The sequence below is a fragment of the Hemibagrus wyckioides genome, linkage group LG13 (genome assembly GCF_019097595.1).
Source record: "Hemibagrus wyckioides isolate EC202008001 linkage group LG13, SWU_Hwy_1.0, whole genome shotgun sequence".
Classification (NCBI taxonomy): Eukaryota; Metazoa; Chordata; class Actinopteri; order Siluriformes; family Bagridae; genus Hemibagrus; species Hemibagrus wyckioides.
The window spans coordinates 16243630-16270853 of NC_080722.1; the positions used below are offsets into that span (position 1 = coordinate 16243630).

At 38.1% G+C, this 27224-nt stretch overlaps 1 protein-coding gene across 1 annotated transcript in view; it reads right to left on the bottom strand.

Moving 5' to 3' along the window:
• shisa9a (shisa family member 9a) overlaps nt 1-27224 on the bottom strand; it is a 29878-nt gene that overhangs the window by 1735 nt on the left and 919 nt on the right. Inside the window, exons 2-4 of the mRNA XM_058407146.1 lie at nt 26041-26147; nt 9577-9705; nt 1-5437 (exon numbers count right to left, since the gene is read on the bottom strand). The exon at nt 1-5437 is cut by the window's left edge and continues 1735 nt beyond it. Coding sequence (XP_058263129.1) covers nt 5034-5437; nt 9577-9705; nt 26041-26147 — 640 coding nt within the window. The 3' untranslated portion in view covers nt 1-5033. The remainder of the gene's footprint in view (nt 5438-9576; nt 9706-26040; nt 26148-27224) is intronic.

Here is a 27224-nt window from a genome sequence, read left to right on the forward strand (position 1 = left end):
TCAGCCACCATCATTGGTCATCTCTCATAAGAAAGTATTTTCTTTGTTCTGTGTCTAATATTTCCAAAGTGCATTTTTTTTTTCAATCTTGTGCACTTGCCTGATACAAAGGCACTCAGACAGATCCTGTCAGAAACAAGGAAGAACTGATATTAGAATTTCCAATGTGCCACTCAGATCTTAATCACTCAGGATATCATTGCACCATAAAGTGAAAGAACCAATCTGAATCTTTCTTTCATAACAGTACCTCCTGCTAACGGCTCTTATGACCTGCCATGATTTATTCATCACTTTAATAACAGACTCACTTCTCGAACACTATCCAAATCTTCATTTCAGTACAGACTTGTGCATCGTTTGAGTTCATGAACAAGCTGCAAGGGTGTTTTAGAGACAAAGCTCTCCGCCCCGCATGGTGTCATCTGGACTCAAACCTGGTTATTGGTCACTCAGACTTACAGAGGACTGATCCAGCCAGACAGATTCAATTCAGCCTCTTACTCACTTCTGCACAGTAATCAATAAGACATTCGATGGCCTTTAAAGAAGGCCTGCTGAGGAGCTTTTTATCTGGGTTTGAACAGAGCAGATGGTGAGCCACAAATCGGGCCACGCTAAAATTCCGCGAAAAGGAGGAGACTGTACACGCTGACTCTCTCAGACAGCAGAAGACTGGATACACGGTTGGAAGACTAACAACAAACATATTTGACTTTTGCTCAGTGTTTCAGGATGAACACCATGCACCCAAAACTTCCTAGCCATCAGTGTTTGATCTGTGCTCACATACTGCTAATCTCATCAGCAATCAAATCTTTGTGCTGGAAGAACACAGCTTAATTCCCCAGATCTGCTGCTTTGCAGAGAAACGACACTTTCAGTCGAATCTAAAGTAGGAGTTTCAGATCATGTGAAAGACAGCAAAGGTGCATTTGAAATTTCTATATGAGATCAGTGTCTGGTGTCACATATTACTGGCGTCAGTGGTTGTTTTGGGCATTTAATTGGATTCTTTTAAACAGCCCATGCAGGAAGGTTCTGCTGTAATTAAAGACAAAAAATCAGCTCACTTTTGTTCTAGTTTCAGCATGCACTCAGGAGAGCAGCTCTGCAGAGACCCTACGTAATTAATCTGTGAGAACACTGGTGCCTTTATGCCGGTTCGCATGGGTTTTTGTCAATACATTCAAAATTAAAAAACTGAGAAAACAGGGTTGTATATACAGCATGGATTTGGCTGAAGCAGTTTAGCATACCGAATGCCTACAGCAATTTATGCTAGAATATACATTTTATAATACATTTTTTTAATAATCCACTTGAGAAGACAAAATGTAAACAAACGATCAAGAGACAGAACGCAGAGCTTACAGTAAAATGTGCCTGTTCTCTTATTGCCACCTAAGAAAATGGATTAGCGCATTAGCTATACTGCGAGCTGCTTTTGAATAAACAGAAGCTCCACAGGCAGCTGAAGTGGTTTTAAGGAGAGGATATGCATCAGCATTATGGTGGCATTTTAGTGAACAGAAAAATGCTTTGTTTTTGCTGTGCTTAAAATTGTGCTGGAATATTTACCGCCTCTCATTATACGAAAGCTTGAAATGAGGTCTGAACATTTCCTAGCGGTAGGTCAGAAATCCATCTGAAAATGAAGAACAGTGGCAATATCATCGAATGCTGCTAGATGAAATTCATCTAACAAATCTCTTTAAAGCCCCATTAAGAGCACATCCGTAATGTGTTTAGCTTTCACGTGTTGCTAAATCCACAGCTCTGTTTAATCTCACAGTATCAAAGAACATAATCCCATTTCAGAAATGATAATATATTAATATCATAATACATAACATGAGAAGTAAACCTTGATTAGTTTAAACAGATTATTGACTAAATCCATATGATCATATTTTATAAGAATTATCATATTATCTTGTGCCTAGTATTCATGTCCTACTTGTCTCACTATTTACCTCTGCCTCATGATGTGTAAAGAGTAATATTGTTATAAAACATTTATAATAGTTTAAAATGCCAAATGAAGCAAAAGCACATATTTTGGGTCAAAATGGTCTGATTATTTTCTTTAGCAAGTTTAAAATGTCTGCTGTTTTACCATCAGAAGAAAATAATGACATTTCCAGCACTGTGTCAGTCTGATTAAATAGATTTTGTTGTAATATTTTAGTGCACAGATGAAGCAGTATTTCAGAGAAGTATGAAATGGGCAGTTTCCCAGCTCCAGGGTTTCTGGTTCAATCCTGAGGTCATTATAGTGTTTGTGTAGAGTTTCACACTGCGGGTTTCTCGGGGTTCTCCAGCTCCATTTTATACTGGCTCTTAAGCTGGCTGCTTGATTTAGTACTACTACTTTTAAGTAATTAGTAAGTTTTAGTAATAGTAGGACTACTTACTTCCTGCTACAACTAATTGCTCCTCAGTTTGAATTATGTAATTTGATTGTACTATTAATCAAAGATTTTTATTTATTTATTTATTTATTTATTTTTCAGGTTTTTAAAAAAATTAAGTAGCAGAAACTGCTTTCTTTCTTTGGTGAAGCTGATGCAACTCCATAAAATAGGATCAGGCATTAGCTCTTTTAAAAATGTTTTGTAGCTAGCCAGGTTATAGAAGCTCATTTTTGCTGTAAAGGTTGCTACGTAAATATATACAGTATATCATTCCCTCTCACTACAACATTGTAGTAAATTGTAGTATGATTCAAACTGCTCTTCATCAGCAGGGGAAAAAAAATGACATAGACCTGTACTCAGTAATCTCTATGGTGAGTTCAGTGCAGGGGAAGACTGCTAGTTTAATGCAGAGCATCAGCTGCGTCTTCACCGCCGTGACTGAATGGCCCACAGAGTCTGACAGATGAATATATCTTAGTGCCAAGCACACTGCAGACCAAGAAAGCTAGATTCTGCTAATTAGGTCACTTGCACCCACTGCCCCAATTTTAATTTTTGGCAGAGTTACAAAGCCTCAACACAAACAAGTGCATTCAAATACTGGATCATTTGAGGCACCTGTTTAGAGGTGAAGGAGTGCCAGATTTAGAGAATTGGATTAGAGACCATATACTTGCTCCAAGAACCCTGAATCTAATCAATTAGTGCTTCTTTTCTTTTCAGATCATCGTCAGAGAAATCCACACACTGCACACTGACACACTGAGCCCTCTTTCTTACTCTAGAATAAACACTAAAATACCATTTTGGACCTATGTACATTGAAAAAAAGGAGAATGTGAGTCATAAACTGTCTAGAGAGCAAATATGTCATAAAATGATGCACTTGTGTTTTTGGTTATTTCACCTTTTTTTAAAATTGTTTTTCCATAATACACTGTGGTGCAAAGAAGAAATGATTTCCTAAAGCTACAGAGAAAAAACAAGGACTCCTGAGATGAAATCGTGTGAACATTAGACTATTCTTGATTCAAGTCTAACATACAAAAAAAAAAAAAAGAAAAACACTAACTGGGAAAACTGTGTCCAGGAAAGTACCAGGCTTTCTATAAAATCCCACGTAGAATGGGATTGTTCCAATTGATGTGCTATTTTGTAGGAAATATTATATATATTTTTATATTTTGTATACTTCCAGTTAACACTGAAGACAACGACAGAGAAATATTATGGAGAGAAAGAAGAAATGCTTATTTTATTCCAATATCATTAACTGATTTTGAAAGATATCATCATTTCCAAAACAACCACATCCCTTATACTGTGATGCAGCAGAAGAAACCCTTTTTTTTCTCAGTTGGAATGTACAAGTGAGTGAAAAAAGACAAATAGATCAAATTAAACACAACTTTAACAAGCTAATTCTTGGCACAATGAACTGTATCATTTGCATACATATACTGGCAAGAGTATAAATATATATACTTTAAAAATCAATTTCACCAGAAGGTCTGTGTGGAGTCAAATAAAAGCTTCCCCAAAACTACTTACTACTGAAATAAAAGTGCTAAAACCCAGTGGTTGCAACTTAGCTGCACATACATCTATTGTCATGAAGAAATATTGTACAACAAGCTTTAATGCCTTCAAGAGGATACAATACAACACATAAGAAATCATTTGAACTATACTGAAGGGAGATCAAATACTTGTTTCCGAAGCTAAAGCGCCATCAGGCACAATTTGTAGCAGAGCGATCATGTTAGTTAACAGTGCTTTTTACTCTACAGTCTCCAGTTCACATGCTACCTCATGGCACTCCGTAACAAATACAGTAGAAACTGGCTGTCTAAGAGATTATACCATTTCTTAAGAATGACATTTCCGGGGGCTTGTTACAGAGTTAGTGAGTGAGATAATTAGTGTTAATTGAGTTTGTTAATCTACACACAGTGAGGACTGTTAGAATGAAAATGAAAGGTACAGCCCTAAAGTACCAGTCTGTGGTGTAACAGTTCACGTCTTTCCAGGGTGTGTTCAAATAAGGCATCTGCCACTAAATATTCTTAGATACAAGTATGAAGTTAGTTTCAGCAGTGAGAGGTTATGGGAAATAATTGTGCAATCATGTGTATCAGCTCTGGTACTGTAAGGAATACTGGCCCTGTGTTCAACATGCCACACTAGCCCTTGAACCTTTGGGTTCACCACTGCACTTATTTCCTCTTAATTATTGGAGTAAACATTTATTCCCAATTATTTTATTAGTTTTTATTAGATTGCTTTTATTGCTTGTTTACTTTCACTTTTTTTTCTCATTGATTTGAATTAAAACAACATATTATCTCACTGATTGAACATATCAAACATATCATCATTGGCATGGGTTTAAATTATAGTGAACATTTCACAAAAACAATGGAATGCTCCTGGTTCAGCTGTTGTCATTGCTTGCTGACCGCCTGGTTGTGTGGCCGATCATGGTGTGACCGGCTCACGTCTGCAGTTACGCCTCCATTCCACAAGGGGCAGAGTGAAGGGTACAGTCAGGATCATGATCCGTTTCTCCTGCTCACAGCGACTGGTGAGCCCTTCAGAGGCAAAGTCATTCCTTCACACAGTCACTTCTGTCTTACTGTTGGTTATGAAGTATGGCTGTGTGGGTAGGTAGTGGTGACTGCGGGCAATGTGGAGCTCATTCATCTGACCCACCATGTAGGGCTTCCTAGGGCCATAGGTCTTGCGCCGACCCATAGTCTCTGTGCCCTCCCAGGCCTTCAGCATTCCTGGGTTGGCTATGGTGTTGGAGCTGTAGGCCATATGACGATGTGGAATATGGGGCTTGGGGGGCTTAGGTTTCTGTTCATTTTGCTTGGGGATGGGGATCTCAGTGACATATGAGGCAGTGGGCTCCACATGCTCCATCCTAATTGCGTGGAGGGGTAGGGTGCTTTTCGTTCCCAACTCCGTCAAGTGGCAGTGCTGCTTGGTGTAGAAACCCCCGTTCACTTTTGACGCTGACAGCAAAACAGACAAGAATAATGCATGAGGATACACAGAGTTGTAGTCAGAAAGCAATTTGTCTACTTTGGTCATCTTTAAGGCACCACTTGCTTACAAAAAAATCATTACATTTTTATTTATTTATTTATTTATTTATTTATTTATTTATTTATTTATTTATTTATTTAATCAAACGCCCTTATCCGGTATGACTTACAGAAGCGCTTTGTAGTCTTTATCAAAAACACATCCTCATGCTTGTTTACTAGGTCAGGGACTAAGAGTAGCATCAAGCTAAATTCCTACTGGAGGTGTCAAGTAGAACATGAAAGAAACACACAAGACAAGAGTTATTTTTAATACAAGAGTTAATTCTAAGTGCTTGGGGAAGAGGTAAACCTTTAGTCTTTGTTTGAAGCCCTGTTCATACAGGAACCTATGTGGCAACACTCTACCAGGACATACAGTAGCAAAGAGTGCTGCATGTCTTCCTTGTATCTTGAGAGATTGTGGGTCCAGACAAGCTGTGCTAGAGTCTCACAGAGTGTGATACACCCTTGCATGTGATTAATGCTTTAAGGTTTTTGGCTTTGTTGGCAAGTGTAAGGGTTATAAATTTGATGCAGTCATCTACAGGTAGCTGGTGGAGAGAATGCAGCACTGGCGGATGTGGGGAGGTAGGAAACATGTCTACAGCTGCATTCTGGATGAATTGCAAGGGTCAGATGATTCGCAGAGGCATGTGTTTTACTGTAGTTACTGAATAGCTCCTAGTCATTGCTGATTATATGCTTTTTTTTATATCTTAGTGTCTGAATAAATATTTTACTTATGGCTGGACTTTACTGCAGGCTATAATTACATACCAAGACAGACATTGCCAGCTCAATAAAACAGATTCTTTTTTACATCAGTCAGGTCAGAAGATTAACTACTTTGTCACATGACACTTCTGAAATCCATTGACCATTAAATTCATATAGTAAAAATGCTCATTGATCTGTAAGTCTGCTTTTTGAACAATGCAGCAGCATGGTCAGGATCCCAGGGCTAATACGTCCACCCCGAGGGCTCTAATGTTCTCACTGGCATTTGTTTATCAAATGTCTTCTTCTGACCTTTAATCTGTCATGCAGTTCATTGCAACGAGACGTCTGTGTCTGACTGTGTGCTCTCACTGCGCCTCCTCCATTTGGAACGCTAATGGCATGTTTTACTCGTTTATAAAAGTCCTCAATTAAAGTTGTTTGCAGGGGGGTTCCAAACAAAAATCAGCTTGCTCTATTCAACACGTCTTCGATTGCCTGTAAGAGATTTCAATTAAGCTCAAATGGGTCTCAAATTATATTGAGCAAGTCAACAGTTTTATTGACGCAGTAAGCTTAGTTTTACTAGTTGATCTATTCAGCAATGTCCAGCTTGTTTAGAGATGTCTCCTTTCACTACATGATTCACGTTCACCATAGAATTGTTTCTCGAAATCCCAGCACACTTGTAAATCCTGCGGTGACTTTCTCAGACTGTGTTTGATGGTTGGTTACTTTAATGTCCTTGAAGATAAACCTTTCAGGCTCATTTGTCTTGTGGAAAGTGAAAGAGACATTGGGTGGAGTAGACTTTTTCCCACTGGTGCCTGGCCCCATGTATCACTCTCGGAGGCAGAGTCGTTAGTTATGAGACAAATGTCCCTGATAGAGTTCAAATATCTATTAAACTGCTGCATTCATACATTGAGTGATTTTCAACAATGGTTTAGCTAGCTAGGTATTTATATTGAGACAGCTGTGCAAAATACATAATCACAAATACTCTATTGTAAAATGGCAATGACACAGAGAATCAATTTTTTCATGGCAGGCTGTATGCGCTGTCTAAATACTGTAGACTTCTATATTCAAGACAGAATCATACTGTCTGCATCTTATTCAAAATAGCAATAGGTCAGTTCCTTAAAAAAGAAAAATGGCAGTCAAATGCTTGTTAAGCATCTGGCTGAGTCTTTTGGCAGCAAAGTAAGTCAGTTATGAACTTACAGAAATAAGTTTAGATGGAATCAGAGCAAATAAATAAATAATAGTTTCTCTGGCATGGCTGCAGTGATTACAGTACACAAAATTACTTAAAACATAACTTTACTACTAATTGAATAAGGTCTTAAGAAGCAAATAATCCCATATTTATTTTTTTATTCGGGTTGGCACAATGCTTAGTTCCTAATTATAACCAAAGTATGCCGCCATTTTCAAATCTGATGTTGGAAACATACATTTCTAGTTTGTTTTTGTGAGAATAATAGTCTTTACTGTACACGCATTTCTTATCACTATATTTTCTAGATAATATGGGGAGATAAACTGGCCTTTGCCGGACTTTGTTGGAAAATGTGGTATGTGTCCAGAGATTTGTTGCCAAGAAGTGATATAAGCTATCCTCCTAGGATGCCTTTCCTGAAGTGTTCCTTTATTAGTTCCTTTTTTTCTAAATCCAAGGAAAATTCAATACCTGGTGACCTTAGAGATGCATTCAAGGCACAGAAAAGATAACTATCGATTGGTAGAACTGTGGCTCCCTTTTGCTATTTTGGGAATTTTCAGGGAAAAGCAATTAAATAAGAAAAACTAATAAGAATAAGAGTGACTCCAGTGAGTCCATTTTTCGCTTATAAATGGTTTCTCAGAGTGTCACTCATGATGAGAAGACATTAGGTGGTCAGACTGGACTTGCAAGCTGCATCAGGAGAGGAAAGCTCACCTGCAGTGTCATGATTGAATACATTTCATGCTCAAATGATACTCTTTTCCATTGGGCTCTGGCTAAATGAGAGATGCAGAGGTAAGTGGGAGACAATGGGACACTCATGCATCATAATGTTGGAAAAGGTCCATGCCTTGCTTGAATGCAGTTATGATTTAGTTGGCTATTCTTACCAATTGAAGTGCTGAAATTAAATCTAAATGTCTGGGAAAAAAAACCCTGAATGAGATGAAGTCAAATATTTCTCATGTAAACTACTGTTATTGCAATATAACAAGGAAATGAGAGTGTATTATAGCACACATATATTAGAGAACAAGAACATTTAGAGCACTTTATTCTGAACACTACACTAATACTGGGTAGAGTGGCCCTTTTCTCTCAAAACAGCTTCAATTCTTCATGGTGTGGATTCCACAAGATTTTGGAAACTTTCCTCTGGGATTCTGGTCCATGTTGATGTGATTGCATCACACAGTTCCAGACGTGTTTTTCAGGTGCACCTTCATGCTGTGAATCTCCCGATCTACCACATCCCAAAGATGTTCAACTGGGCGAAGACTGGGACTGGGACGGCCAATAAAGTACCCTGAACTCATTTTGATGTTCATTAAAACAGATTCGAGATGACTTGTGACATGATGTATTAACATGCTGGAAGTAGTCTTTAGAAGATGGGTAAATTGTGGCCATTAAGTTGCACGTGGTCGGTAACAATGTTTAGATTTCAAGATTTATCAGACCAAGCTTTTTCCCCAGTCTTCAACAGTTTTGGTGAGCCTTGGCTCACAGAAGTGCAACCTCACATGGACTTCTTCTGTTATAGCTCATTCATACATGTGCGTTCTGAGAAGGTTTTCTGATCACCACAATTGTGCAGAGTGATTATCTAACTTACTGTAGCTTTTCTGTCAGCTCAAACAAGTCTGGCCATTCTGCAGTGACCTCTCTCATCAACAAGGTGTTTCCTTCTGCAGAACTGCCACTCAAATGTTTTCTTTCTTTATTGCACCATTCTGAGTGAACTCTAGAGACTGTTGTGTGTGAAAATCCCAGGAGATCAGCAGTTATAGAAATACTCAAACCAGACTGTCTGGCAACAACAATCATGTCACGGTCAAAATCACTGAGATCGCTTTTTCCCCCGTTCTGATGGTTGATGTGAACATTACCCGGAGCTCCTGGCTCATATCTGCATGATTTTATGCACTGGATTGCTGCCACATAATTGGCTGATTAGATAACCGCATGAATAAATAGGTGTACGGGTGTTCCTTATAAAGTGTTCGTTGAGCATATAGTGGTTAAGGACCACAAATACAATACAGAATTCAGAAACACCCTCTATTGTTATTGTCTCTTTTCTTTTTAAAGAGTGTTAACTATATCTTGGCCTTACCAACAGCTTTTAGTGAGGCGTATTTATTGAGCTCTTTGCCAGGTTGCTGCTGCTGCTCGTACACATGGGCCAGCTGGCTGAGGACAGGGTAGGGGTGGGCCTGGCTCATGTTGTGCATTTGGGTTCCCTCTGAAATAAAAAGAGAAAGTACAAGGTGGTTAGAGACTTGCATCATTCCTAGACGTCAAGTATTGAATATATGTCAGAATTATTTGTGACTTAGGAATAGAAGGTTGGGTCTGGTCTAAATTTCTTTCTTCTCAGACCTAACAACATCACCTTGGGGATCTTATTACCTCAGACAAAGAAAGAGGGCAACAAAAATATCATGGGGATTTTCAGACCCCATGTCTGAAAACTTTCTTTTAACACAGATCAGCAGAGGCAATTATTTCAGCATTATATGCCTCTAAAGGACAAATTAGCAAACAAAGGAGCCAGTGGATTGATGCTTGCGGTCAATGTCACCGGTCCCTCTTCCATTAATGTAGCAGTCACCGACAGAGACAAATGAAGAAACGAGACACACGTGCAGGCGGCTCCACTGATTTCAACACTCACCTCGCTCTGGTAGGTGGAGATAGATTGTCAGCAGTGAATGACGATCAAAGCAGTGTAACCTGTCTGGCATATCTGTCAGCGAGTAGCTCCTGTTGTGACTAATTAATCACTTAGCCTTGCTGCAGGGTTGCTGACAAACGTCGGCGCCAAGCGCCATGCAATGAGTCACACAACACCAGTCAACACGCCGAATCCACCTCCAGACTGTACACTCAAATACGATATACCACACAGTATTTCACAGAGTAAACAAAGGCAGCAATGTTGAATGGATTTTGCCTCTATAACGGGGAAGCTGTTTATGCCTCTTTCAGTAGCACTTTATTTTACATGTCTTTGAACACTGCTTCATTAATCACACATGTAACGTAATACAGAATTGGACTTCTTAGTATAGATGTTACAAAACCAGTTGCCAGAAAGGCAAATTTATTACTTTCATATTAGCTCTGCATTTCCCCTGACAGTTCAAGCTTCACAATAAAATATTGACTGATGTCTGTATGGGCAAAAGTGCTTAGTTGGTGTTATTTATCTTCTGCCCTCAAGGGATGCACACAGCAACACCTAGTTTTATGGCTTCCCTTAAATGATGAGACGTTTAAGCTTTTTAAAATGAAAGTGTGTGGAAATACATATCAGAATAATATTTCAGTGTTGCCCATTTCAAAACATTGCATGCCTCTCTAATTTTGAAACAAATTTCTATTTATCAAGGCAAATTTACTTTGGCAGTGGAAATGTTAAAAAGGAATATTTTCTCACATTCAAGCCATAAAAATGACAAAAAAGGGAAAAGTCAGGGAACTTGGATGTGACGTAACACGATTCAGTTTTAGTGAAGCCTAAACGCTCCGTAATGAAATGTATGAGGTGTACAATTCAAGAACAATTACAAACCAAACCAAAAACCTGATTGATTATAGAAGATCAGAAGTGACAAGATAACATCAATAACAACACGTTTTTGTAAAGAACTTTTGCTTTGGACAAAATCGCTGCTGTTACATGCTGTTCATTTTGTTCACCACAGATTTCTCAGCCTACTCACTTGAAAAATTGACAAAAGTAGCAGCTAAGTGGGAGTGATCCCATGCTTGGTTTTGTTCAATTGCTATATCTCAGCATGTTTTGCTTTGTGTTTGGATCTGACTCATCTCTACAGGGAAAGTTTCCTCCCAAGTTTTTAGCTGCAAATTGCCTCTACATCATCTTATCCTCATGCTTGCCTCTTGTCATGTGAACACATCTGTGTTTTGTTCCATTTATGATGCATAATGTGACACATGGTATCCACCACCCACATCAGAAAACAGTGTTTTTCAGTGCAATCAATGGAAGTGAATGGAAGTGAAATACTTATTTAGCTTCTATCAGACTGGATTCGGCAATTCATTACTGGCACTTTTAAAAGAAAGGCAAAGAACTTGTTCACTCAGTTACTTATATACACAACACTATATAGGTCATTATGCACTGTGGTACTTTTACATGGAAGTAAAGTGCAGTGGTTGTACCCTGGAAGTACTGTATAGCGCACTATGCTTAATAATATCCAGAGAAAATGGTTGACTATAGACAACACCACAAAATAGCAGACACCTGAAAAGTTATGCTAGTTAACAAACTGGCAAAAAATAGACAAGAATAAATGTTATTATATTAGAACATTACATTTGGAGCTGTAACCTTGAACTGTTGGTTTAAAGCTGAGATAGATATTTTGAGGAAGGTTTACGTAAAATATTTTAGCCTTCGACTGCATGGTTTCCAAACACATGGATATCAGATAGAAATACAGTGTATAAGGTCTTGTGGAAGGTCTGAGGTTTGTTAGATTGGTGCTATAAACCCCGATGTCCTCATAATCAACTCCATATGCCCAATTATTCATTTGGATTTTTTTTGTCTTCATAATAGTGTATATTTGCTTCTAAAAACAACAAAAAATCCAAGCCTCAGACGAGTGAAGTGTGTTTAAATATTATCTGTGACAGAAAGACTGACAAAAAGGAGACTGCATATCTTCATTAAAATATATTTATTTATATTTAAGTTTAATTTACTTTATCAGTAATAGAGATATGTAGGGCTGTAATAGGTATCACATGTTTCCAATAGTGATACCAGTCATCAGCATCATATTGTTTTATTCTTAGAATAAAGAAGAATATCCTTCAATGACAATGACATAATCCAGCTGATTAAACTGCTCACTATTTAAAATGCATTTGTTGACATTTATTTTATTCTTAACCTAAACATAATCCCTAGTGTACATAGATGAGTATCCATAACTTACCACTGATCTAAATTTTAAAAGAAATTATAGGATGATGAGCACACCGTCTGATAGAATTGTAACATTCACAGGCAGCGACAACTTTGGGGCAGGTGGTTTCTAATTCCTTTCATTTTCGAAGCAATTTCTCTTTGACAGCACAATCAATCAGAATACCAAATGAACATGCTCCAATAAACCTCAGATATGAGCAAAAGCTGACAATACATCACTTTCAGCACACCTTAAAATGAGGCTAGAACAAAGTTGGAAATGTGTTCGTATGTGTGTTCATACACCTTATATACATTTAAACATGATACATACATGTAAGAGAGATGGACTACAGGTGTGTAAGTGAGAATTAAAGGGAGTGGGGATATGAGATATATTGCAATAATAAATGAAGTGGGAACATGACCCATTTAAACACAAACCTGGATCAAATCTGCATTTTCTGCAACAACAATAAAGTCTATCTATCTATCTATCTATCTATCTATCTATCTATCTATCTATCTATCTATCTATCTATCTATCTATCTATCTATCTATCTATGAATGTACAGTAGACTGTGTATTGGACTATACAGCCATTGATATGACTTAAGCTCCTCCTCATCTCTTCATCACAGAGGTCTGAGGATGTGTGAAATAATAGAAATAATTCAATCATCATTCATTTAGAAAACCCATTTATCCTGATCAGGGTTGTGGTGAGGGCAACCTATCCCAGAAACCTTAAAATTTGAGGCTGAAATACACCCTGAGTAAAATACCAGTCCATTTCAAGGTAAAAATGCTCCAGAACATGTAAAATCCCACACAGACAGCAACCCAAGCTCAGGATTGAACAAGGTGCCCTGGAGCTGTGAGGCTGCAATGTTACCTGCTGCCCATCTGTGCTGTCATAATAACCAAATAATTGTGCTACATAAATAGTGAAAGTCCTGTCCAAAACCCCTTTACTAAATCCTACTTAGTGTATGTGCAAATAGTAAGAGTAAAGAAAGAGTTACTGAAAGAGTAAAGCTTTCCCCTAATTCAGAACCCTGTTCTTCTACCACCACCTTTTTAATTCTTTATCAGGCTGAAAAGAGGCTTTCAGTTAGACCGCCTTAAGCTATGCATATTTTCTTGTGTGATATCTGGGGCAACAGTCCCTCACGTTCTCCTTGCCTAAAATATGAATGTCTAGCCCTAATTGTTGGAATTACCCAAACTTTTCATTTAAAGCTAATGCCACCTGAAGTGCAGCAACTACCTAATTCAACCAGAAGAGCAACAAATACATACAAATACAAATAATTCTTCTTTTATTTGTACAAAAATTAAGGCTAATGATTTTGATATCCCATTTACACAAGCAGTATGTAAAAACAAATATGCAGTGTAAAAATTTGAAGTAAAATACTGTTAAAAATAATAAGAAAAATTGAGAAAACAACCACAAATGTAAAGTCTGAAAAATATATATGAAAAGAAGATTAAATGAAAAAAAAAAACAAACAAACATTAAAACTAATAAACAATTATAACAAGGTTTTATTTTTTATTATATAAACAGTTTACAAGGATAACAAAGTTTTAACTTTGCCTTATTTAATGTAAGTATAATATAATTTAGGCCTGTAGCTGCTGTACAATTTGTAATGTCCGTCACAGATTAATGAACAAACTGAAAGAAATACCACTAAATGTCTGTCTAAAAGCTAGGATACATCTGATTCAAGAGGACAGCCATCTACTATGTAAAATAAGAGATGTATGCGCCCTATTTCCATTTCAAATGCTGATTTGCGAACTGTCACCTCTTGAGAGGAGCCATCCATCAAGACCTGTTAGGCTGGTGATGAATCAGGTTCATGAGTGTATGTCTCCTTTTGCTTCACCCAAGGATTTGTAAGCTTAGGCAAGGGCTCCGAAATGGCAAAAAAAAATGCATTTTCCTTATAGTCTGCAGATCATGAAATTGAATCCTGACGATATTAAAACTATCTGTTTTCAAGAGTCCGAGAGAGCATAACTGGCTCTGGCCTCGATGTGTGTAAGATAGCATTACTCTCTCCCCTGACAGGCAGAGTGGCACTAGCCTGTCTTGGGCATGTGTAAGCATCATGCAGTGTATGTGGCAGGTAGCACTTTTCTTTTGAGTGTGTTCAGGTGCCCTTTTTCTGGCTTCAAGTGTTTTGGAGGTAGTATTGTACATGGTAGCCCTCATCTTATCTAGTTGGTAGCTATTGTGCGATAGAAGAGAGCTAGCTAGCTGGAATGTAGCAAAAAGCAATCTAAAGCCAAAGCAGCTCATATGGTTTTGTTTATTCAAAACAAACACAGAGACAAACACATGATAAACCCGTTCAAATTCTAAAGCAACCTTCAATAGTCCAGCATATACTACTGAATGTGTTGCATTGTAAAGCCAGAGGTTTAGACAAGATGGGCTAATTCAGGGTTTCAGACCTGAGAGTTGCGAGTAGGAAAGTGCAAGGAATAGTGAATTGTGTTTTTAATCTGCTCAGTATGAGTGCGCTAATGAAGGAATATGGCATGCTGGTATTGTGAAGAAACTTTGCTCTACTGGCCTGGATTCTCATCGCCTTGCTGGCTTCTTTGGGGCAGGATTAGCACAATATTTATGATTACAGCTACTTAACTGTTATCCCTGTCTTCTCCTGATGGAAGCAAAATACCTATTTTAAGCTCCACGCACAGATGGAGGTGCCTTGTGACATCCAGTGACATCCAGCCATGTGTCATCCTATCCCTGCCTGAAATACACATACTTTTATTTACAATATGACCATTCTCTTAGTGTTAGTGAAGTCATTGCTCATGATGCTAATCTTTGAGCACTTTTCTTGTGCCTGAGGCCTACCACTACAGCCTCTCACCATTCTGTTTGCATGGCTGAAATAGAAGTGATAATTTGTGGGCACTAGTTCAGATTAAAGGGCTTCCTTTAGCCAGCAGAAGGTGGTATTAGTGCCAGAGTCCACTTTTCTCTCTTTGGCTAGCTTTTCCTGGTCAGATATGAACGGGGGTGAGTTCAGTGATAATACACTGACATACTAAGAGAGTTTTCTTTATGCTGAGTCAAGATAAATTCTTTAAAGACACCACATCCTTTTCTGGTGGTACGAGGTCCATGTTTCTCTGGCCCCATGTAGTGTGTCTAGCACTTTGTATTTGGCATGATCAGCATGACCAAAAAGCTGCAATTCACAAGCCTGGTAGGTCTGTTTCTAGAGATGATCCTGTGTGTACATGAAAGTCCATGTTTCTCTGGCCCCATATAGAGTGTCTAGCACTTTTTATTTGGCATGATTCACAAGCTTGGTAGGTCTGTTGTAGAGATGATCCTGTCCTTGGGGCTTCCTGCATACTCTGATCCACAGACCCAACCCATTTTATTTGCTGTTGTACCTATGCTACTCTGGTAACATTGAGCAATACACACAGCCTCATGCCAAGCACAATATTGTATCTTAAATACATAAACCCTTGCATATTGTATCCCACACTCATGCACCAAGATATGAATTGTTCTTAGAATGAGGAGCTTACAGAAACTTTCATTTTCGATCAATCTCTTTGACGATTCTGACAGATTTTACTAGAAATACTAGCTGTCAGATTATCCAGGTTGTGAACTTCCACTGAGCCATCTCCTTTGAGTAATAATAGATGTGGTCTTCCATAAGCCTCTGGGCCACACTCCTCTCCCTGATTGCCCTCAACCAGTTGTACCAGATGAGTCCTTAGCTGGGGGCAGGAAAATTGTCAGCCAGGAAAATTGAGGTCATCCTGGAAGCGGTTCACCCTGGTGGAATAGGGACATCAGCATTGTGGGATGTATGATTTATTTTACTGCACAAGCCTGCCACCACTTAGATCAGTGTTGTCTCCAATGAAAGGGTACATATTGGCTTGAGGTTGAAACCAAACCCACCAGCCAGTGTCTTCCTCCTGAGAGCAAGTGGCTTATCTTGAGGTGGCGGAGTTGGAATCCTCTGCTGCATTGCTTCATTAGTGTTTCATCCCTTGATTTTCTAGGACTTATTCTTTCTGGCTCCATACCATCAACAGGCTGATCTTTGTAGTGCTTAGAGACTTAGTTTTGCCTTAGACACTTCCATTGATTATTTTTTTGGATATATAATATATTAGTGCTTCATTGTCGGTCCCTTAAATATTTGGACAGCTGACAGAAAATCCCAAGGTGGCTAATAGCACATCATGCAGAGAAGTTTTCTGCATATAGCCCCAAATGTTGGAATTGGTTGCAGCAGTGGTCTTATTCCCATTTGAGAGTGGATTTCAGTTGGCTATAGTAAATGACATAAATGACTAAGCAGTTCCAGACAAGGCTGTCTTGGGACGTAATGATTAAGAATTTGGGTGCTTTTCCCACCCTAAGCATATGGAGTAACATATCACATCATCTTGCATAATTAGCTTGTGAGACTGTGCCTGTTTGTAGTGGGTTCACACAAGATATTCAGTAATGTTGATTAATGTGTTAAACATGGACTGAGGAGATGGACTAGGGTATAAGGTATTCTGTGGTCTACAGCTTTACAATCCTGCCCAGCTTGCGTTGTTTTGGCTGCCCTTTGGTTGGTACTGAGCTCAGTGTCCATAAATGTTTATCTTAGAGCACTTCAGGTACAGTGATATCCATGCCTGGCTAGGGTGTGCCTTTTGTTTGACCTCTATGTAGTTTATCTTTGTATCTGTTGTATCTGTTGTACCTCTCATAGTTTCTGGAATGCTCAACATATGATCATCTACTGGGATTGAATATGCCAAGGTTACTATAAATCAGACAATAAAAAGACCAAGACAACACTGAGACACCTTTCCAGAAATTCATTAAAGATGCATGAGAATATTTTGGGAGCTGCACATCTTCGGGGATGATAGTATGAGAAGGGCAGCTGGGCCCATGAGTGATTTCAGTTCCACATCAGAAAGGACTTTGCTTCTCATGTCTGCCACTTGTTTTTGACATTAGCAAAATGCAGGCAGCACAGAAATAATTTCAGCACTCTGATTGCAAGATGCCAAGTATTATCTCCTTAGAGGCATCTTGCCCACCCTGTGATGTTTATTTTTGTGTTTATATCAGGGTATTAACCAACAGTTTAATCTTGTGTGGCCAAACTGTATGTGCTTTTTTGCCATACATACTATAGGATTACTGTACAGTGAAAGAGATCAATTTTGCAGTGTATACAATTTATCGCTTGAATGGAATTAGACAGGACCGTGGTAAGGACTAGAAATGCTGCCTTTATCTTTAAAATGAACACAATTAAACCCCATAATACAGAGAAAATAATTGCATTACAGTCTAAAAATATTCTCACTGATTCTAAGAGATATCACTAATGTAACGTTGCTATTTTCACCAGATGTAAACTACCCAGTGCATATAATTATGAGAAATACATTCAGTAAAGATCAGTATCCTCTCATATGCAAACAAAGAAAATCATATGCAAGAATTTTTAATATCAGAGATAGCAACTTCGCATTATGTATGTTATCAGCTTCGGCTTTTAATAATGGAATACACTGATTTCATTGTGAAGCTCTTATCAGTGATTCCCCTGATTCCTTTATCTATTCCCACCCACTGTCTAGTTCTCCCCTATCATGCAACAGCTACAAACCATTGAGGGTGAAAGCTAGCATGTGCGTCTTCTGAGACTCGTGAAGCCAACCAGCACATCCCATCACAGGGCAGCTGAACACACTCAGAGGAAATCTCTAACTGTCCTCTTCTGAATACATGAGCTCACAGGGGAGAATTTAATGTGATCCCTCTAACCCAGACAGCATAACCAATTACGCTCTCTTGCACCCTCGGCCACAGATGGCTGTGGCATCAGTGGGATTTGAACTTAAGGCCTCACAGCAATAGGGTGATTTTCTCATGCAGCACTCGGGATCCCCATAGCTGTGATGTGCACTGTGATTTTAGTTGTGTATGAGCCTTTATTTTTGTTAAAGCAATCTGGCTTTCAGAATCATTTGAGTATCCAAATATGCACAATACTTCTACTCTTATTTTCTCTTCTGGAAGCTCATAAGGCCAAAGACATTGCCTTAGCAACCGTGTTCAAGAAACATTTATCCATGGCTGAGGATGTGCTAGTAAAAAAAACACTGATACTAATGCATGAAAATCTTTTTTGAGGAAAAAAAAGAGGATCTTGTAGCAGGGAAGCCCATATGGAGCCAGAAAATGCCCTTGAGCAAGATTAAAACTCTTTTGCCAACTAAGAACATAGCAAGTTTGCCTGCAGTTATCATTCCTCAAGGCTTAATATTTTAGAACAGAAATATGGTGATATTGCCTAGAATGTGCTTATGACTGTAACATGACTGATTGATATGAATAAAAAAACACTTTCAGCAATGAATATTTGGTTATCATATTATACTAAGGTGTTTCCCCCTAGGCGCAAACTTAAATCAGATAACGCTATAAGATTACTTGGAGAAATCTGAAGAAAACCCGGCTTAAATTTGAAGAACCTTGAATGGAGGTCTTGGTGAGTCACACATACACAATACGCACACACACACACACACACTTAACCTATAGGTCCACTGCACAACTGGGCAATTTGTCAGAAAAACTCTATGCCATATCAGTGGGTTTAAGAGACTACAGTACAAGTTATCAGATGCAGTAACATCACTGTGCCATATATATACTTACTGTCCACTTTATCAAATTAGCCTACCATTTTGGTCCATCTTGTAAGTATACATGGAAATCATCATCTTGACCCTCATGAGTGATCAGTATCTAATCATAGGACACAGTTGGCTGGGTATTTATAGTGGATGGTCTGTTCTTAAACCAATAATGATACTGAGGTCTGACATATTCTAGCAACACTGTGCTCCATATTTTGTACATTTGGAAAATATGGTAAGTGTTCCTGTTAAATGGCCATGAGTATCCCTTGCTCATATAAATTGGTGTAGTACTATTTACTCATTTACATTTATGGCATTTATGGCCCTTATCCAGGGGGAGTTACATTTATCTCATTTATACAACTGAGCAATTGGATAAGGGGACCACTGTGGCAACTTGGTGGTCCTGGGATTCGACCTCTCAACATTCCAATCAGTAGTCCAACCATTGAGCTACCACTTCCCCATTCCCCAATTACTCATTCCTACATATTGTGGCTAAACATTTGTGGAAGCCTGACTATCATTCCATTATATGTTTTTTTGAACATTCCATTCCAGATTTAGTCTCACTTTTCTGTTATAACAGCCTCCACTCTTATGGGAAGGCTTTCCATTAGCTTTTGGAGCATGGCTGTGGAGATTTGTGTTCATTCAGCCACAAGAGCATTAGTGAGGACAGGCTCTATCTGGGGCGCAGTCAGTGTTCCAGTTCAACCAAAAAGTGTTCAGTGGGGTTTGAGTTCAGAACTGTGCAGGTTCTTATAGTCCAACCTTGTCAAAGCAAGTCTTCATGGCTCTCACTATGTGCTCAGGGGCATTGCCATGCTGGAACAGGTTTGGGTTTCTTAGTTCCAGTGAAGGGAAGTTGTTATACTGCAGCCTACAAAGAAAGTGTGTGCTTTTAACTTTGTGGCAACAGTTTGGGGAAGAACCACATATGGCTGTGATGGTTAGGTGTCCACAGCCTTCGCCCATTTAGTTTCCTTCTGTCAGAATTGACGTGCTTTATACACATTATACTGTATACTGTGCATATATGATTATCTCATTAGCACTCAATACTAAGTAATTTTAAGGAGGCATTTTTCTTCACTCAGCCACAAAATTCCACAGCATCCATGATGGTGAGACTTTGTCCACATACAGTCTGAACTGAACTGACAGATAATAGAAATAAATCCAGTCTCTGTCGTGTGTAATGATAAACAATTTAACCGTGCTAAATGTTGTGCTGAAAAAATCCATTAATCTGTCACTTCATCGCAGAATACTCCATGTAATGAAGTGTATAATTTTTGTCCCTGTGTGTGTGTGTGTGTGTGTAGTGACAATGTACATCCGTTATGTGAGGAAAGTAAAAAGGATGGAGCCCAGCAGGTTTTGATCAATATGATACATAATTGAGGTTTATGAAGGAAATTGAAAAGGAGCTGGTCTTAAAGTGATGAGGACTAAACTGCAGATGAAACAGTTAGGGACAGTACTGGTTTTGAGCTCTTGTCTATAGGGCAATGTGCAGCTTTCTTATAAAAGCATATTAACATTAACATATATTATACATATATTAAAGAACACAGACTATATTACAGTACAGTAATAATATTAAATGTATTCTGTAAAGATATATAATTGCATTGGTGTCGCCTCCTTTTGAGTTTCACTTCTCTCAAGGTTTTTACTCATGGAAGAAAACCTCAGGGAGTTGTCCTTTTCCACTGTCACCTCTATTGTTCTGTGTTAGTTTTAGTTTGCTGCTTTCAACACAGTGCTTTAGTCCTGCACAGATATGACTAATACTGTTATTTGCATCTGACCAATTTTGGATATAATAACTACAAAGTCATAGAGGAAGCTGGAATGATGCCATATCTACAATCCCATTTAATGCTCCTAAAAGAAATTAAATTCATGATCTGTGTCTGCATGAGTTCCAGAGACAGCGTCTGAGATCTACAGATAGTCAAATGGTGCATTTGCATATATGCATAAGACAAATGAAAATAGTGAATAAAGGCCAAAGTAAAATTTTCCCTACAGTATAATTCCCCACAATAACATTCATTTATTTCTGTGATTTATTTTCACATAGTGAAACAAACCTTTTACACGATGCAATAAACCCTAGAAATGCAAAGATTATGGTTATGCTTTCTGTCCCATTCATTAATATGTCATAGCCTTTTTGCAAATTTCTTTTTCGATTTTAGAGTACTCTCAATAAAAACAGCACTTCTTACAACAGCAGAGTTTGTATCTGAAATAAAATTAGCGCTGGCACCAAGTACAAGTCCTGTATGTGCCCCTGTTTCAGTGACGCACATTAACTGACCACATGTCTCTTCCCCCAATGTGTTGGCGGCCCATGAGGAAATAGACTGCCAGCCTGTCCTCCGGGTGCAAATACTGAGCCAGTATTGCTTGATGAAGTTCTCCAGGAGCGTAGACCAAGCTGGTCCAAATACACCCCCGGCAGGGGGCTCCTGTCATGTTAGCATGGCAGTGTTAGTGATTGTGCTCAGTGAACCAACAAAAATATGCTGCCTGCCTCAAGGAGCATGAACCATGGCCCAGTAATCAGGGTGGGACACAGCCTCAGGAGAGAAGGCTGATATGCTGCCATGGCCATACACACTGTGTTTGCACCCAACGCCAATAGCCTTGGAGAAAAAAAAGGAAAGGGGGAAGAGGAAAAGAGCGAGAGAGAGTGAGGGGGTCGTGCCTTGCAGTGGATTTTATATATATAAAGTGTTGTCATTGAGAAATAAGAGCAGAACACATGGGTTCTTCACAATGGAACAGTGCGAAAATGAGAAGTCCTTCACAAAGGCTAAAGATTAAAGAGGATTTCTCACCATAAGGAATTTCAGAGAGCTTAATGGAGCTTTAATCCTTCTTTGTGATTACTGCTCATCTCTAGACCTTCAGCTATGAGCAATATCTTACTTATTAGCAAGAAACTCAACTCCTTCCACAGAATAAGGATTATTGCTTGAAATGATAGTAGCTTATAAACCATCCACATGTTTAATATGGCTGGGGATTGCACAAAAGCCAGGTATTAACATTTTATTTAGCCTGCATTTCAGAATGAAAATTGATATAAAAATAGGCATATTTATCAAACAGGTGTGGAACTGGGTGAGAACATCATGATACAACATAAATCTTAGTTACATAAAGTCTTTCATTTGTAACAAGGTCTGTGATATATAATAGAATATATTTCTCTGAGAACTGAAATATACTGAAGAAGCAACAGTGCACAGTCTAAATCAATAGATTATAGAAATTAAGTTTGCAAGAACTTTTAAAACTGTGATTTGACGATATATTATTTAAAACCTGTCATAGATATCCAGGGTATATCATTACACAGGTACAGGTGAAACAGATCTATAAGTATTATATGTAATATAAGGTTTAGGTGTTTGGGGTTGCATACTGAAGAGTTAATGGTCATATTGGTCACTACACAGTGGTCAGAAAACCATTTAGAAGAATTGGTTTACTATCCAGTCCTTGTCTTGGGAATCAGTTATTATCAGTAATCCTTAGATGGCTGCAGATTTTTTTCCACCATTGCTTTTCTGACAGCATAGAAAGGCAAAACAGAGCCACAATACAGATCATGGAATTTAATGATAATGATATACCCTTGATCACAAATTTGTGTAAAAAAAAGGGGGGGGGGTTGTCCTTAAACATAAAGCCCTTTGGGTCCACAGAGTTATTTTTAAGGGATCACCTTTTCCCATGATGCCGCTTTCCTATCCACAGAGCACAAGGGCTTACTAAATAGTCTGATGATTATGAATATATTGTAAATTATATGCTGTGACCTTCAGTTACCACTGCAAGATTCTGTCTGTCTGCTACCAAAACACCAAGTGAAGGAATATTTTTGGAAATATTGGTGTTTATTGCTTCAGCACAAACTCTTCTCCTGGCTCAAGCAATACTAAGATGACTTATATTGGGTTTTTTTTCCCTTGAATGTATCACCTGTTATTATCTGTCTCTATTTCAAGTGTCTATCTTTCAGTTCTTTCCTTTTAATTTTTTTTGTAGATATTTTGGACAGCCATCGATCCTGATCATTTTGCATTCTTTCTACTCTGCTAATATGAGTTGTCCATTGTTCTGTGGTGTGCTTGCCTGAGTAATCATCATGTTCCCATTCTAATGTTTCCTCAATTGTTTTTCTGCTTTTTAGTCATCACAACAGCCGTGTGTATACAGAAACAGCTTTTTACCTAGATTTTTTTAGTCATGTCCTCTTACATTAGGAATATTTCTATTTCCCTGGGGACATTAAATTGGCTAAGTCTACTTTTTTATTATTTTTATTTTGCTGTATATATATATATATATATAAATAAACCTTTACAGATATTCTCAGTGTCACTTTTAGACCCAGGTGTGTATATATATAGAAAATCTAAGTTGTATATAATCAGTCTCTATCTGCCTTTAATCTACTGTATCCTTTTAATGTCCTGCTTTCAAATAATAAAAACCCTGCAAATCACCATGGATGGAAACAAATGATTTTGTAATGTCATCACAAAAAAAACCCAAATAATAAGAGATAATCCTTCCAAAGCACAACAGCTATTTCAGAAACAGACAATGAAACAAAACTGAAAATTGAGCACACACACACACACACACAAATAAAATTCCCAGTCCTGAAGTAACACTCACATTGTTAAATCAACACATATGAAGCTTAGTTCAGCTGAATACAAATGCAGAAAGTAAGCTTTAGTTTCGCATTGGGGATTTTGCAATGGATTCAGTCTTGGGGACATATATCTCGCTCCAGTATCTCAGATGATTACAGACACTGATCGATTCCAGATGTCTGCTAGCACAAGGCACTAATAAATGAGAAATAATAGGCCCATTTAGAAACCGCATTAAGGAAATTCATTTTAGCCAAGGTACTAAAATAAACCCCAGTGTTTTTGTGTATGTATGTGTGTGTGTGTGTGTGTGTGTATGGCCATAAACAAACAAAAAAGATTGGGAAGAAATAACAACTCCCTAGGACAGCATTAGAAACTTTCTTCTGGATGCTTTCTCTAATTGTTCTGTTTTCCTTGTTTGAAAAAGGATTTTATTGCTTCAACAACAAAATGAATTTCTTTAACTTTTCTAATATTCTGATACCGGCTGAAAGAATTTCAGGTCTTCCTGTCTGTGACAGGAGTGATCAGCATGTGGAGTGCGTAGTATTGTTGTTAATAAATCTGAAATGATTAAGACTGAGAAGGACTGCTAGCGGCACACATTTCAATTTGTCCAGGGTTTTTCATGTAGACTTTCAGACAGTGAAAATTGGATCTGTGCAATCAGGGATATAATTCACACCTGAATTTCAGTGCACTGCATTGATGTCAAGTCGAAATTTCTTTTTCTCTATATCTATTTTTTCCCCCATTATACACAGTGGTTTCACATTTCGGATTATTATATTCCTTTTTTTGTTTGTCTGAAATGTATAAAATGTCATAAAAGATTTTATTTGTTCAGCATCTCTGCTAGAGCTGTCTCTTGTGGGATCACCTAAGATCTCCTATTCTTGGAAATGTAGGACAAGAAGAGCCCAGAATGGATCTGAATAGTAGAAGGACAGAAGTATGAATGGGTGTGTGTAACTTACTCTTTAACACTCAACTCAAATCACAATATCACTGTTTTTCCTTTCTAACAGCATGCGCCTTGGTTATCAGTTTAACTCCTAGCCTCTGTCCATGATTGCAGTGATGAACAGGTCAGAGAGAATAATACAACTCAACATGAGTCACTCTGCATTATTAATCTTAGCTTTGATAGTGAGTGATTTCTGAATACAGCGTGCTTGTCCTTGCTTTTTTTTAATAAAGGCTTAAATATACTTGTATTACACAAATACCTGAGGGTTTATTTGTAGTTGATGTGAAACAGACAATTAATTAAGCCATACACTGAGTAATCAAGAGTCTTAATGAGAATTTTAATAGCCTTAATGTTTTACCACCTACAAAATCTCCCATCGCTCTGTTGCTCTATCCAAACATATGATTGTGAATAAAATCCATTTGGAACTCCAGCATTTAAAAACTAGCCTCCATATATACACAGCCTTATGTTAAAAAAGAGTAAATAACAATAAGCCTGGCAAAAACACATCATGAAATCTGCACGCCTCCATTGGACTTCTCAAATTATCTGTGTTACAGTTTAGTCAATACCTACTAAATAAAATTCTGTACAATAAGGGTCATATAAAGAGTTTACAGCTATTACATTACAAATGTTGGAAGTAAGTTTCTGCAATAAACCCTGCTGCTTGGAGTATCATCATCTAAGTGATGAAAGAAAATGAAAACAAACTACAGCCTTACATTCAAGCCAGAATGGTTCCCTCTAAACCTTTAATAGCCACACAGGGGATGATGTAATCATCATGGAAGGAGATTAAATTAGAGATGTGTTTAAACAGTCCACAATGAACCATTCACTTTGAGCTGCTTGATTCCAGTGTAGTACAATCACAATACACAAAACCACAGCTGCAGCCCAAATCACCAAACCATAAAATATGCCTTCACACTCAATAATCCTGTGCTTTGAAACATAATTGCACAGATTAAGGGTTAGCACAGAAGTATATTTTAAACATTAAAAGATCATATATGAAAAAGTCTGTATATTCAAACACTATCTGAGCTGTATTGCATTACTAGCCTTATGTGAGCACATGCTGAAGGACGTCACTTTTTCATTATATTGTGTAATTCCATCTCAACCCTGACATGTAAACATGCTTGAAGTGTAGCAATGTGTTGCTGCCTTGTGCTCCTGCACAGCTGATGAAACATTCGGGTAAGGCAAAAGCAACTCCAAATGTGACTTACGCATATTGTTTACCCTCGCCTGCATGTTGTCATAGGTCTGTGCGTGTCTCCCGATGGCTTCTTCATGTTCAGCTTGACAGGCACCTTGCAACACACTTGCTACAGCTCTGTGAGAGGACAAAAAAGTACTTAATTAGTGAACAATATTGAGTATGACTGTGTATACACATTACACAAAACACATTTAAACGTTTCCCATGTAGAAGTAGGATACAACTAAACAGTGGTCACCAGATCTTCTGTTGGAAATCTACCTTCTTGCTCAAATGTTAAAATCATGCCTGATTCAATTCCTAAAGAGCATTTAAGAAAAACAATTGTGAGGAACTGTAATTGAGGATATCTGACACAGTATTAAGGGTCTGTTTACTTTTTATATATTAAAAAAACAAAATAAGAATTAGGGTTTTTCTGTAATTAATATGCTAACATTTTAGAAATAGATCATGTTAGCGTACAGAAAGTTATTTCTCAGTAAATAGGTCACCAAAGGTGTATCATAATATCTTCAGAAAGAAGCTACGATGTAGCTGCTGTCCAAGGTGCTGAAAGACAAGTTACGAGGGAAGCGATATTCATGCAGGTCATATTGAATAGACTATTTACAGACAATGACGGTTAAAAATCCTTTTGGTTTACTATAAACTATTCCAAACTGTAAATGTATAAAAGAATGAAAAGCTCTTAAAGCTTCTAACCACATTCCAAACGCAGTCTAAAACATATCTTACAGCTCAGTGCCATTTTTCCAAGTGAGAAAGACTAAAAACAGCAGCTGACTGGAGTCAGTTTTCTGCTGGCGAGCTGCTCACAACACGAAGCTCAACACGCTGTGCGTAAAGAAATAATGGCGCACCAAGTGCAATAGTATAGGATGCTTTCTTACAAAGTTTTATAGTTTTTCTTGTTGTGTTTCGTCTTATAACAAACAGTAGAACGCGTAATGAGAAATACAGAGGTCATGTACCATGTACCATAGCGCACATAAAAAGCTTGGCTTAAGTCTCGTTTAAACCTGCTCTACTTCCAGTTATGTTCTGGTCTAGCGTTTTATCTCGCTAGTAGGTGTATAAGCTGATGCTTAAGTCTTTATTGCGAGTACTTAACATGAAGTGTTATATCATAAGGCAGACGCAGTCAGTGCGAAGTACTCCTCTGCCTTGTAGTTGATTTGGTTACGCGCT